General features: G+C 36.1%; 1 protein-coding gene across 2 annotated transcripts in view; it reads right to left on the bottom strand.

The window, feature by feature from the left end:
- Positions 1,029-15,112, bottom strand: part of LOC102173648 (NEDD4-binding protein 2) — a 57,378-nt gene continuing 43,294 nt past the window's right edge. For both annotated transcript variants that reach the window (XM_018049382.1, XM_013964594.2), the window contains 3 exons: positions 14,412-14,580; positions 6,102-6,225; positions 1,029-4,416 (listed from right to left, as the gene is read on the bottom strand). In XM_018049382.1, coding sequence (XP_017904871.1) covers positions 4,371-4,416; positions 6,102-6,225; positions 14,412-14,580 — 339 coding nt within the window. In that variant the 3' untranslated portion in view covers positions 1,029-4,370. The remainder of the gene's footprint in view (positions 4,417-6,101; positions 6,226-14,411; positions 14,581-15,112) is intronic.

The following is a 15,112-nucleotide window of genomic DNA, read 5'->3' as shown; positions in this document are numbered from 1 at the left end:
ACTCCCAGAGCTTGCTCAAACTCATGTCAGTCAAGTCGGTGATGCCATCCAACCATCTCATCCTCTGCCGTCCCTTTCCCCTCCTGCCCTCAATCTTTCCCAGCATCAGGGTCTATTCCAATGAGTCAGTTCTTTGCATCATGTGGCCAAAGTATTGGGAGTTTCAGCTTCAGCATCAGTCCTTCCAATGAATATTCAGAACTGATTTCCTTTAGGATGGACTGGCTGGATCTCCTTGCAGTCCAAGGGACTCGCAAGAGACTTCTCCAACACCACAGTTCAAAAGCATCAATTCTTCGGTGCTCAGCTTTCTTTATAGTCCAACTCTCACATCCATACGTGACTACTGGAAAAACCATAGCTTTGACAAGACGGACCTTTGTTGGCAAAGTAAAGTCTCCGCTTTTAAAAACGCTGTCTAGCTTGGTCATAGCTTTTCTTCCAAGGAGCAAGCATCTTTTAATTTCATGGCTGCAGTCACCATCTGCAGTGATTTTGGAGCCCAAAAGAATAAAGTCAGCCACTGTTTCCCCATCTATTTGCCATGAAGTGATAGGATAGGATCCAATGATCTTAGTTTTTTGAATGTGGAGTTTTAAGCCAGCGTTTTCACTCTCCTCTTTCACCTTCATCAAGAGGCTCTTTAGTTCTTCTTCGCTTTCTACCATAAGGGTGGTGTGGTGTCATCCTGGAGGAAACTTCTTCATGTCGAGGATGGGGGTGGAGTGGAGTGACAGAAGTCCTCTGTCTGATCCTTTTGTCTGTCCCACTGGTCTTTACTGGTCCCTAAGCCTGTATGCTTTTGCAAATGAAAGTTAGGAACACTCCTTTGGTTTTCCTTTCTGCTGATCAAATCCTTCCCCTGAAGTAATGGAAGAAAGGCCTAACTGCTTGAATGGAGGGGAGAAGGAGGGAAGCGGAGATTGTGACCATGTGAAATATTAAATATTAAGTTACACATAAAAATGTACTTTAATATTTAAACCACTAACCCCACCACACCAAATGAAGGATATCCTCACACTGAGCAGTGGTTAAAGTGTTTTATTAAATTAAGTATGTAATTTGCAAATGGTTTCATAAGAAATTTTAAAAGCAAAGTTATAAAACAGTTTCAATAAAAAAGTACAGTTAACAGCAAAATTACATTTTCTTTATAGTACAAATAAAAGGATTTTGTTTCTAATAGACTGTTTGAAGATCTTATAATATATTCTCCAATTGACAGTTGCAATATTATATTTTAATGAGAAATCTCATGGTTAATTCTCAATCATATGTTAATAAATGGGTTCATCATTTGGACCATAAAAGTCATTTTCTCAACTTTAAGGAAAACAATAAAATTTGTCATCATATAATGTGAAGTTATAAAAAGCTCTTCAGAATGTAGATGTATTCTAGCCTTATTTCTCTAATAAATTTTGCAAAGAGACATTAAGTAACACTGTAAACTTGAATTACATTTAAAAATAAGCACCATTTACATACATTCTACCTAAACTTACTTTACGTTTTAAACGACAAGGTTTTTTGGCCACACAAAACATTTAAATCTGTTTTCTTTACCATGTAAATAAAAATAAGCAATATTTAACCACAACACAGAAAAATTATCAAACTTCACCTCAATTGCACAATGAAAAAGCAATTGGAAAAAACAGCACACATTATTTTTGTGTCTTTTTTATACATTTTGTCATTTTCTTAAATTGAGAGCAGTTAAAACATTGTCAGAGCAATTTCCTGAGTTTCAAAGTTTCCAATTTCCAGCTCAGAAACAACCAATCTTGCTATTATACACGTCTTTTTTTCTAAGCATACAAAACACGTGAATTTTAAAAGGACAAAATAAAGGATTGGAAACAATCCAACAGAATTATTTAGCTTTCTCTCCAAAATGTGTTATAATACACCAGACACTTTAAAGTGTTAAGTCGGGGTTTCTACTATACAGTATGTCCCACATTTGAAGGCCTTAGAATTGCAGGCAGTACTGAAACACTAATACACTGAAGAAACCTCAACTTGAAATAATATAGAGATACATGAACAGCCAATAAATGTAAGACAAAATACTTCCATTTCTCATGTTTAAGGAAGGAAATGAACAGACTGAAAATACTGTTAAAAGTTCCCTCTGTCCAACCCCACTTTCCCTGTGGTTTCCATATTAGTGCTCATCTTCCCCTGGGAGACACTGGTAAGAGACTATTGAAAGAATATAATTGTTATTAAAATCTTCCAAAATTACAGACCTGTTGTACTTTTAAAATATTAATAACTTTGCAAAAAGCCATTCTAGTAAGTCATATATTAGCACAAATATACCAAAACATACACAAAAAGTCTGATAAGTCCCACATTATCTTTAGTTTTGACACACAGGATTTAGAAATGAGTAAAAGAGAAAAATCTGATAATCCTCAAACTCTGTTTACCTTTGGCATACAGGATTTAGAAACAGACAAAACAAGAAAAGAGCCATTATAAAAATTTCTTTCAAAAGTACATGTTGCTTAAACTATGCTAGATAGTGGGATAGAAGCCAGTCTGGTACTAAACAACTTTACAAAAACATTTATAATGTTCAAAATGTCTCCATATATTTATGAATGATGATTAAGAAGAAATGCCCTAGATTTACCAAAATAAAGCATAAAATTAGAGTTGGTACAGTTCAAAACATAGGTTCTTTCATTTGATTTCTGCCCACAAAATACCTCACCTCTTGTTCTTTTTGACTGCTCCCATATTAATAATTATAATAACTAACATTGAAGTAAAGTCTAGTTGAAGCACTCAAAAGCGATGTCTTTTTTTAAACTGGGATGAGGAAATATAAAAACACAGAAAATGAGTATGCAGCTGCACACACTCGAATAATCCTAGGTTTTAGTACTGTTATACACATTTCTTAAATCATATCAATTTATACACAGAAAGGTTTTATTTCATTAACAGTTGTAGTTTTATAAGTAGAGTTGTTGAAAGGAATTGTTTTATTTTTAATGTATACAACTCTTCTAGACCTCACAAAAAACATATGCCAAACTGTTGGCTTTTTTTTTTTTTTAACAAATTACCACAAACAACGTGAATAATACTTCAACACCAGTTACTATTTCTAAGTAACAAACATATATTTTTATGGAAATAAATTCAATGATATGGCTCTTCTTTTACAAGCATGCTTTCATGATATATAAAAACATGTTTCTAAATTTTATTTTCATTAAAATGTCTGTTCTTCTGGGAATTCTTTCAGGAATAGCGCAATCCTAAATCCTATCACCTAGTCCAAATAATTTTTAAGCTTATCAAAAATCAATACAGTTGTTTGCTAAAACTATGTATGTTGAAAATACCTTTCATATCCAAAGTCAGATTTATTTAAGCCAGCATCTCATATTGGAAAATTATACTTTATCGCACTAAACTTGTGTAAAGGAAGTTATAACCGAAAAGTATACCAACAGGGCTTTTTAAGCTGACCAAGAAAAAGATACCAGTGAAAGTTTCCTTTCAGAAAGTTGGCTCTTTTTAAAAATAAAGGTAAAAAACTTTTAAATTGTAAGAATTTCTTTTATGATTGTATCAAAAATGTTTTCTATATCTGTTTTAAGTTAATAGGATTTTGACCTACTCTAGTTTAGAAATTACATGCCTCAAATACAAAATATAGCTCTTTAGTACTGTCTTCAATAAATATCATTTACACAGGCAGTGCTATAAGACTCGGAGCAGTTCTAGAAGACAGCAGCACTCCTTCTTTGAAAACTTGTCTGCCTATGGAAGGTATAAAACTGTAACATAATCTCAGACCCCAACCTCACTTCTAGGAAATGTACACACCCAGAAAGAAGGAACAAAAGGTCAGCGATCACAACCTGTAGAGTGTGGCAAAATGATTTTTCGTGTTGTTTTGAAATCAAGAAGCACTGAAAGGTTTCTGTTAGATCTCCTTTCTTTCTATACTACTACTACTAGATCTCAAAGCACTTTAAATACCTCTCATTGAAGCCTTTAAGACTTTACGAAACATCAAACAACAATTAATATAAAGGTAACATTTTCTGTCTGAGAAAGTATCAGAGCATTTCAATCTCTAAAATCACAGCTGATAATTTTCTTAGACATCTGGTAATCAATAAAAATTCTCTTTAATATCTTTAATAGATAACATATTTGGCATTTGATTCAGTAAAAATTAAACTTCTCTTGAATTTTGAAAAACATCATGTTTTTCTGTTTATAACTGGACATCACTACTAATAAAACATACATCTACGTAAAATTGACTAAATCTCTGCAAATAAAACTAATTTTAAGCTACAAACCTTCACACTTTTTAGTCAAGGATGTTTATTTTACTTTAGCATGACTTTCAAGCACCCTGGTTTAATTTCAGAGAATCTGCAAAAATGAAAAAAGAGTTAAAGATTAAAATTTCAAATTGATTAAGAACTATATCTTGTAACCAATTCTAAGTGCCTATGCTAAACATAATATTCACTATCAAAGCACTCTCCTTTAAGTTAAATCAAGGACTAATATCTTGTGTTCTTTTTAATCTACTGTCAAAATAATACCTGACTAAGGCTGGGGATTACTCCTAACAGCAGTTATCACAATTTAAGATTTTTAAAAATTCTCAAGCCTGATTTTGATGTTAATGAATAACAGTAAGCTGTATGAAGGATATGATGATGTCTGAATTACATTCTCTCTCTGCATTATAAACTACCAAGAAGAAATTTCCATAGCTAAGTCTGATTTATCAGAACATGAAACTCCCTCAGTGTGAAAATTTAATTTAAAGAAACACCATCAGTCTCTAAAATAGACGATTAATTCCAATATGATAATGTTCTAGCCTATTTCTTTCGTAAAAGTAACCCTAAAATGTCAGCTGTTTTCATGCTCAGAATTAATGCGACCACTTTCTATAACATAGCCAACATTTTATCACATGACATAAACAAAACAGGCTGTAATAACTGAAACTAGAAGTAAGGGAAGAGGGTACTGGGATTCCTCAGGGAAGCTATCCATCAACAAAATCTTTCTTCTTGAACTTTTCTTGCCATTGGTGTTACTGAAAATAATCACTTAATGAAAAAGGATATTTCATATTTGCCAGCTAAGACTAATAGTGGCACTTAATTTATGAAGATGTATAAATTCATAAGTGACTAGAGATTTCCACTAAAGTTTAAATACATACAAATTATAACCACATTTTAGCAGGAGCTCAAAATTCTTCCAAAATCCACAAACATGTACTTCTTTTCAAAAGAATTAAACAATAACCTTAGGGTGGGAGGAAAAGGCGATGACAGACGGTGAGATGGTTGGATGGCATCACAGACTCAATGGACATGAGTTTGAGTAAACTCCGGGAGTTGGTGATGGACAGGGAGGCCTGGTGTACTGCAGTCCATGGGGCGCAAAGACTCCGACACAACTAAGCGACTGAACTGAACTAAACTGATGATATGTATAATTTAACTATCTTGAATAACATGAAAAAAGAATATTCTTATTTTCTTTTAAATTTTAAATCTATGATAGACATAGTTTTTTTCAAATGATTACTTCAACAACAAACAATTTTTCTTTCATTTCTGGTTTACTGCTGCTGCTGCTGCTAAGTCACTTCAGTTGTGTCTGACTCTGTGCGACCCCATAGACGGCCTCCTACCAGGCTCCTCTGTCCCTGGGATTCTCCAGGCAAGAACCTGGAGTGGGTTGCCATTTCCTTCTCCAATGCATGAAAGTGAAAAGTGAAAGTGAAGTCTCTCAGTCGTGTCCAACTCTTAGTGACCTCATGGACTGCAGCCTACCAGGCTCCTCCGTCCATGGGATTTTCCAGGCAAGAGTACTGGAGTGGGGTGCCATTGCCTTCTCCATTCTAGTTTACTAGACATCATAAATCCAGGAGGGATGTTACATATCATAATTTAATCATGAATTTGTGGCTAAAATCAGATGGTTAAATTTAGTAAACTATCTTAACAAACTGTTCTGAGCATATTATTAGTGTACACTATCTGCATTATGGGCAACTGCCATTATCGATAACAGAAATCTATACTCACCTAAAGTTATGGCTTGTGAGGTATTTAATGACGGCTGGTTTGATGCGAGCAACTCCTCCCTGGCTGTGGTTTCCTCTCCCCGTTATCACAGAGAGATAGGGCTTACCACCATTCTGCTTAAATTCTGTTACAACAGAAATTGGAACAGTTAAAATTTATCTATCTTACATTTGCAACAGAAAACAAACCTTTACTCAAACACATATGAAATTGTTTTCATGAGGATTTAAAGATTTATTACTTCAAAAAGTCCTACACTGATGTTTTTAAATGTATGTTTCATCTATACTTTTAAGTATAGAAGCTTCATAGCAATTGATCCACCTAAAGACTTGAGTGGAACTTCTCCTGTGGGGAGAGAGACATGCATGTGCTACCAGAATTTCTCTCTGAAATAATGATGACAACAATAATATTAACGATACACACATGGATTCAGGCATCACTTTAAGTGACTTATATTTATTAACTAAGAATCTTTATAACAACTCTACTAAATACTCTGAAGCCCGACAGCTTTGATCTTTATTATAAGCAGCTCTGCCACTAACTGACTGTGTATTGGGACCATGGACAAGTTTCTTAGCCTATCTGTGCCTATTTTCTTGTCAGTAAGATGGGGTATGAGGCAACTGCTTTATAGGCTATAACTCTCAGGAAAAGCCATTAGCAAACCCACTAATTATAGCATGGACTGCAGTCTTACTGTTAAAGATAATCAATTATTAACTTAAGAAAGTCTTTCAAATAGATGATTTTAAAATATAGAATGAACCTGAGCCTCTTAAAAGACCATAGCTCCTGCTTTGGAAATGAGCCTGTGAAAATAAAGTATATAAATCTGAAAGTAACAGCTACAATAAAATAGCAACAACAAAAAACCTGTTTATAATATGAATTGATTTCACAATTCAGTAGATATTTGCTCCTCAGTTTTAAATAGCACAAGTTATGACCTTTAGCACAAAATACATATACCCATAAATATTCCATACTCTGTTCATTCAGTTGCCATAAAACTCTGCTGCTGCTGCTGCTGCTAAGTCACTTCAGTCGTGTCTGACTCTTGTGCAACCCCACAGACGGCAGCCCACCAGGCTCCCTCGTCCCTGGGATTCTCCAGGCAAGAACACTGGAGTGGACTGCCATTTCCTTCTCCAATGCATGAAAGTGAAAAGCGAAAGTGAAGTTGCTCAGTCGTGTCCGACTCTTAGTGACCCCATGGACTGCAGCCCACCAGGCTCCTCTGCCCATGGGATTTTCCAGGCAGGAGCACTGGAGTGGGGCACCATCGCCTTCTCCGGCCATAAGACCCTAGCAGATCCACAAACATTGTTTTCAAGTCTCATATCTCCAAGGCAATATTTAGTCTGGAATTAAAGTGGACATGTTGCTCTTATATTTATAATTCCTATTTAAACTCATCTAAAGCATTTCTCAGATTTCTTATCGTTTCAACTATAAATATTTCAGTACATATTTTAAAAGATAAAGACTCTCTAAAAAAACATAACCACGACGCTTTACTGTCTGAGCCACCAGGAAGAGTCAATCATATCTTATAAAGTTAAAAATAGTTCCTTAAAGTTTCTAGAAATGGCTAAAAATTTCCCCCAATAGTCTCAAAAACTGATTTGTTTGAATCAGGGTTGAAACATGTCCACATATTATATTTGGTTGGTATATTTCATAGGGCATCCCTGGTGGCTCAGACGGTAGAGAATCTGCCTGCAATGCAGGAGACCAGGATTTGATCCCTGGGTATTTGGTTGATATACCTCTTAACTTATAAAAGGTTCTTCTTCCCCCTGTGTGATGGGGTTTTTCAATTTGTTGGAAAAATGAGATTGTTTATCCTAAATATTTACAGTCTGGATTTTGTATCCCCATGGTGTCATCTAACATGTTCCTCTATTCCCTACAAATCTGAACAAAGCAGTTCAGTTCAGTTGCTCAGTCGTGTCCGACTCTTTGCGACCCCGTGAACTGCAACATGCCAGGCCTCCCTGTCCATCACCAAAGCAGTAGTCAGATCTAAAGTCAGATCTATCTGCTTCTAGTTATTTGGGGGCAGAAAGCTTCATGGGTAGTTGTGGTATATATATATTTCAATCAGAAGACACAAAAGGGTCAGATCTCTTTTTTTAATAATTCATCCCTAATTTTGACCATCATCTTTTACAACTACAAGCAATGCAGGCCAGAGCCACATATTGTTCCCCTGGACACTTTTCTGTTCAAAAAATACTACCATCTGGTGGTGACCAACCATAATTACAGGTCACCACAGGTAGCGTGCACAGATGGGCTTTGGCTTCCAGAAAGAGTTTGTATCTTGGGTCTGGCCAAGTATAACCTTAAACAAGTTATTTAACTCTTTTATTCTCATAATTTTTTCTACTGAAATAAAATTCACCTAACATAAAATTCACGATGTTAAAATGTACAATTCAGTGTGTTTTAGTACATTACAATGTTGTGCAACCATCAACATGATCTAATTCCAGAACATTCCATCATCTCAAAAAGAAATTCTGTGCCAGTTAGCAGTCAGTCTCCATCCCTGGATTTCCAGTCCAAGAAAACAAAAATGAACTTTCTGTTTCTATGGATTCTATTCTAGACAATTTATATAAATGGAAATCATATAATATGCGGCCCTTGGTGTCTGGCTTCTTTCACACTGCATAATCCTTACAAGGTTCATCTGTGTTGCAGCATGTGTCAGCATTTCATTCCTTTTTATGGCTTAATTATATTCCACTGTATCGATATTGGAGAAAGAAATGGCACCCCACTCCAGCAGTCTTGCCTGGAAGATCCCATGGATGGAGGAGCCTGGAAGGCTGCAGTCCATGGGGTCGCTGAGGGTCGGACATGACTGAGCGACTTCAATTTTACTTTTCACTTTCACTCTTCACTTTCATGCATTGGAGAAGGAAATGGCAACCCACACCAGTGTTATTGCCTGGAGAATCCCAGGGATGGGGGAGCCTGGTGGACTGCCATCTATGGGGTCGCACAGAGTCGGACACGACTGAAGTGACTTAGCAGTATCGATATACCACATTTTTTTCCATTCACCAGTGGATAGACATCTGGGTTGTTTCCACCTTTGGGCTATTATGAACATACATAAGTTTCTGTGTGGATGAATTGTGTTTTCAATTCTTTTGTGTACAAGCCTGGGACCAGAACTGCTGGGTCACATGGTAACTCTATGCTTAACCTTTCAAGGAATGTCAACCTTTTCCACAGGTTGCACCATTTAACATTCCCATCAGCAATATATGAGGGTTCCAATTCTCTGTAGCCTTAGTAACACTTACTATTTTCCACTTTATTAAACTTACTAAGTCATCAGTTTCCTTATCTATAACATGAGAGGAATATCTACTCTTTATTCAGTCACTTACTCAAAAGGTTTTTAAAGTGTTGAATGGAAAGCAGAATATACAATAATGATTCAATAATTATCTCTGATTCAATTATTGGCCAAAAAGATGGGCATTTAATAATCAATTATAGGGGCTTCCCTAGTGGTTCAGTGGTTAGGAATCCACCTGCCAGTGCAGGGGCCTAGGTTTGATTCCCAGTCAAGAAAGATGCCACATGCCGTGGAGCAACTACGCCCGTGCATCACAGCTACCGAAGTCTGCACACCTAGAGCCTGTGCCCCACAGAAGAGAAGCCACGCCAATGCAAAGACAATGAGAAGCCTGAACACAACAATGAAGAGCAGCCCTCACTCGTCGCAACTAGAGAAAGCTCGCATGCACCTATGAAGACTCAGCACAGCCCACATGCAAAAAGCCAACTATATAAGAAGCTTTTTATAAATGCTGTGATCCACAGGAGTACTAGCAGAAGTTTTTAACAGGCAGCCTAATTTAGTCTGTAAGTCAACAAGCGGTAACATAGATAAACATAAAGAAATGGAAGAGCAGCAAAACACAAGACAAGGATAAAGACACAGGGCAGAAAAAACTATGTAGGGATGTGGGGATTTATGCTAAATGAAACATGGCAACCTTATCACAGTGCTAATTATGTAACTAGTCATTCACTATCATCTATTCTACTAGATAGCAAACTCCATAAAGACGGTAATTGTGTGTCTTTTTCACTGCTTTATGTTTGATGTCAAGAATATAAAAGATCATCAAGTTTTTATTGAGTAAATGATGTATTCATCCTCTACAGACAAAATATTCCCTTATAATACTTCTATATAGGAATTTTTCTTTTCTCTAGATTAAATAATGTATTTATCTCTTTTAATCTTCATTGCTGTTTTCTAGATTTTCTCTAAGATTTTCAAAATTATATTTAAAAAACAAGTGGGGGAGGAAAATCCTCTACTCTATCAAAGAATGTCTGCTAATAAACCTTCCTTCCTTGTATGAAGGAATACAAATTATAAAAACACCATTATGGAACCACCAAGAATACACAGAAGAACTGTACAAAAAGGATCTTCAAGACACAGATAATTACAATGATGTGATCATTCACCTAGAGCCAGACATCCTAGAATGTGAAGTCAAGTGGGCCTTAGGAAGCATCACTACGAACAAAGCTAGTGGAGGTGATGGAATTCCAGCTGAGCTATTTCAAATCCTGAAAGATGATAATGTGAAAGTGCTACTACATTCAATATGCCAGCAAATTTGGAAAACTCAGCAGTGGCCATAAGACTGGAAAAGGTCAGTTTTCATTCCAATTCCAAAGAAAGGCAATGACAAAGAATGTTCAAACTACCACACAATTGCACTCATCTCACACGCTAGTAAAGTAATGCTCAAAATTCTCCAAGTCAGGCTTCAGCAATATGTGAACCATGAACTTCCAAATATTCAAGCTGGTTTTAGAAAAGGCAGAGGAACCAGAGATCAAATTGCCAACATCCGCTGGATCATCAAAAAAGCAAGAGAAATTCCAGAAAAACATCTACTTCTGCTTTATTGACTATGCCAAAGCCTTTGACTGTGTGGATCACAATAAACTGTGGAAAATTCTGAGAGAGATGGGAATACCAGACCACCTGACCTGCCTCTTGAGAAACCTATATGCAGGTCAGGAAGCAACAGCTAGAACTGGACATGGAACAACAGACTGGTTCCAAATAGGAAAAGGAGTATGTCAAGGCTGTATATTTTCACCCTGTTCATTTAACTTATATGCAGAGTACATCACGAGAAACGCTGGGCTGGAGGAAGCACAAGCTGGAATCAAGATTGCCAGGAGAAATATCAATAATCTCAGATATGTAGATGACACCACCCTTATGGCAGAAAGTGAAGAGGAGCTAAAAAGCCTCTTGATGAAAGTGAAAGAGGAGAGTGAAAATGTTGGCTTAAAGCTCAACATTCAGAAAACTAATATCATGGCAACTAGTCCCATCACTTCATAGAAAATAGATGGGTAAACAGTGGACACAGTGGCTGACTTTATTTTTCTGGGCTCTAAAATCACTGCGGATGGTGATTGCAGCCATGAAATTAAAAGACGCTTGCTCCTTAGAAGGAAAGTTATGAAAAAAAAAAAAAGAAGAAAAGTTATGACCAACCTTGATAGCATATTAAAAAGCAGAGACATTACTTTGCCAACAAAGGTCCGTCTAGTCAAGGCTATGGTTTTTCCAGTGGTCATGTATGGATATGAGAGTTGGACTATAAAGAAGGCTGAGCTTCTTTATAAAAAAGAATTGACTATAGAGAAGAACTGATGCGTTTGAACTGTGGTGTTGGAGAAGACTCTTGAGAGTCCCTTGGACTGCAAGGAGATCCAACCAGTCCATCCTAAAGGAGATCAGTCCTGGGTGTTCATTGGAAGGACTGATGCTAAAGCTGAAACTCCAATACTTTGGCCACCTGATGCGAATAGCCGACTCATCTGAAAAGACCCTCATGCTGGGAAAGATTGAGAGCAGGAGGAGAAGGGGACGACATAGGATGAGATGGTTGGATGGCATCACCGACTTGATGGACATGGCTTTGGGTGTACTCCAGGAGTTGGTGATGGACAGGGAGGCCTGGCGTGCTGCAGTTCATGGGGTCGCAAAGAGTTGGACATGACTGAGCGACTGAACTGAACTGATGGAACCACCAATAAAATAACTGATTCAGACAAGGATCATAAATGGATGCTAAAATCGTAAGGCAAAATGAGAACAGCTGTATGAAAACAGTTATTCACACAGTCACAAAGAATCAATCACCAAAATTTACTAACTGACTACAAAGGGAGAAAAGGTATATTTACAAAGCAAAATCTGATATGATAGAGTTCTATATCTCAGCTAAGAAATCAAACTTAACACCACCAATAAGAAAAAACTGACCATATATGTCTTCTAATGATGACCTAACATCACCTATGCAGCATTTTTACCAAGAAAATTTTAAACCGAATCTAGCCGTGAAGAAACAATCAGACAAATTTAAATTGTTCGACAATTTACCGAATGACTTGGAATCTAAAAATGTCAATGACCTGGAAAACAAAAATTAGACAAAGGAACTACTCTGTATCACAGGAGGCTACTGACTTGGGACCATCAACTAGAACATGGGATGCATGACTGAATCCTGGATTGGGGGTAGAAAATGGCACATAAGACCTTTCCATACAACTAGAAAACACTAAGTATGGCCTGTATATTAGACAACACTTTGTTAACAATGTTAAATGTCTTAAAAGTCATCATGTATTGTGATTGTGTCAGAAAATGAATTTGTCCTCAAGTGATAAACATGCTGAGGTATTCAAAAACAAAGCACCACAATCTTTAAAACTTATTCTCAAATGGTTCAGCAGAAAGCTATTTTAGAGAGAGAAAAATGCAGCCAAATGTTGACTGGTCAGCCTACAATTCATTCAACTTCTCTGTGTGTTTTAAATTTTTCAATATAAAAAGCTAAGAAAAGAGATAGTAATAAGAGTAGACATATATATTGATATGCAAAATAAAAATGCCCATCAACAGAGAGATGGGCACATTATGACATGGTCACATAATACTATACAGCAGTTATAATTAAAAAAAAAAAAACAATCCATTAAGATGAGTAGATCTTGAAAACTAGATTGGGTGAAAATAAGGAACTTGGCTGATGATACAGTGTGACTCCATATATGTTGATTTTTTAAAACTCACAAAAGGAACAAATAGACTGATGATGAATGCAAACTGAAGGGTGTTGATTTCCACCAGGAAGGTAAGAGAAAAAAAATAAAGAAGCATATACAGGAAAATGTTACCACTTGTTACTGTATACTCATGGGTACAGAGGTGTTCTTATTTTACTCTGTAACCTTTTCAACATGGTCTGCATGATAAAAACATGAATTCTCAACCTTTTATATCAATTATATTTCATCAAGTATTGAACTAATAACACGACTGTGTTGAACTGATAAACTTATATAACATATAGTATACAACTTTCTAAAATATATATAAACGAATTAACCGGAATACAGCTATCAATGACAGAGCAGTATGATGGAACCACAGGGAATAGCTGAGGCATGGATTTTATGTCTCCACAATAAAATGGAAGATAAAAAGAAAGTCAAGTTGAGAATTCAAAATATCCTAGCAGTGGTAAAAGGAGATGATTCCCTACTGTTAGTCTGGGTACTACAAAGATTGAATTTTCCTAAGTGCTACCATCTGGTGATGAAAAGGTAAACCAACAAGATACTTTAATGTATATGAAGTACATAATACGATTTTAAGAGGCAAGCAGCAGTTTTCCTATTGACCTGCAAAGACTAAATACAAGCAGAAAGGGAGAAGGGCACACCATTTTAATGCAAACACTCAGAAATCCTGAATTTATGATAATTCTATAAAAATCCTATTTACTTCTATATTTTATTAAATCCTTATTTACTTCTGTATTTTATTAAATATCTGTTGAGCAACTGACATCTAATAAGTATCTAGTAGCTCTAGTAAATGTCTATGAACAAAGATGTGTAATATTACTGAAAGGTCCAGAGAATTCTCAGATTATATCAAGCCCTCCCTTTGAGGCCCAAAAGTTGGTCTGACATATATACATGCCCAGTATAACAAAGGAATACAAACATGACTGAAGCAGGAAAATAAAAATGTTAATGGACAAGGCAGTTAGAATTCTTTCCCAAGGTTTTCTTGAAGAATAAGTCTAATACAAATATCTATCAGTGTGGCACACATATCCTTAGCCTGCACATTCAGACTCCCTTGAATTTGCAAGTTATATCAATATAAACAAAGATATACTTTCTATTGAAATTGTGTAATGACTACAGTCCTACCTTCAGTTTTCTGCTGTAAAACTGTCATCAAATGTTCTATAGCCTCATCCACATGCAGCCCATGGAGGTCTAGAACATTCTGCGGCAATAGGGAGGCATTGACTTTCTCAAATATCTCCACGGCAGCAAGGTGATTAGCTTCTTTCATCTTCTGCTCATGGAGACTACCCTTTAAATATAAACATATCACCAGTGATCACTTTTCATATCTGCTACTTAGTAGGCAATGAGAAAATAAATAGTGCCCCCAGTAAAAAGAAGAAAAAAAAAAAAGGAAAAATTAATCTAAAATTTTTAATGCAATAGGCTAATATGCAAAAATGCACCAAAAATTTAGGTGGATTTCAGTGAACTAATAACATAGTTCTTAAACTACTGGATCATCATTTCTAACACATTCTCTGATCCAAAAATCATAGAAGAGGGATACAAATAAACAACATCCATCTCAAGAAGGAATCCAGTGGTTTACCTTTTGATAATCCTGAGTCTCAACCCTCTTAACAACTTGAAGTTACCCCTGAAGCCATCCCTTAAGGTCTGCTATTGATGTTCACTAGGTAATACCAATTTGATACTTTTTCTGCTCAGTCATAAAAAAGTAAGCTACGTGGAACCACAAGAAAACAAAAAGTCAATCAATCAGGTTTCCTTTAATAACATGCCGAATGGGGTCACAATGAAACGGACACGACTCAAGT

Source organism: Capra hircus, chromosome 6 (assembly GCF_001704415.2).
Source record: "Capra hircus breed San Clemente chromosome 6, ASM170441v1, whole genome shotgun sequence".
NCBI classification, from domain to species: Eukaryota; Metazoa; Chordata; class Mammalia; order Artiodactyla; family Bovidae; genus Capra; species Capra hircus.
Note: the sequence above shows the minus strand (reverse complement) of the source record. Positions and strands in the feature narration are given on the sequence as shown.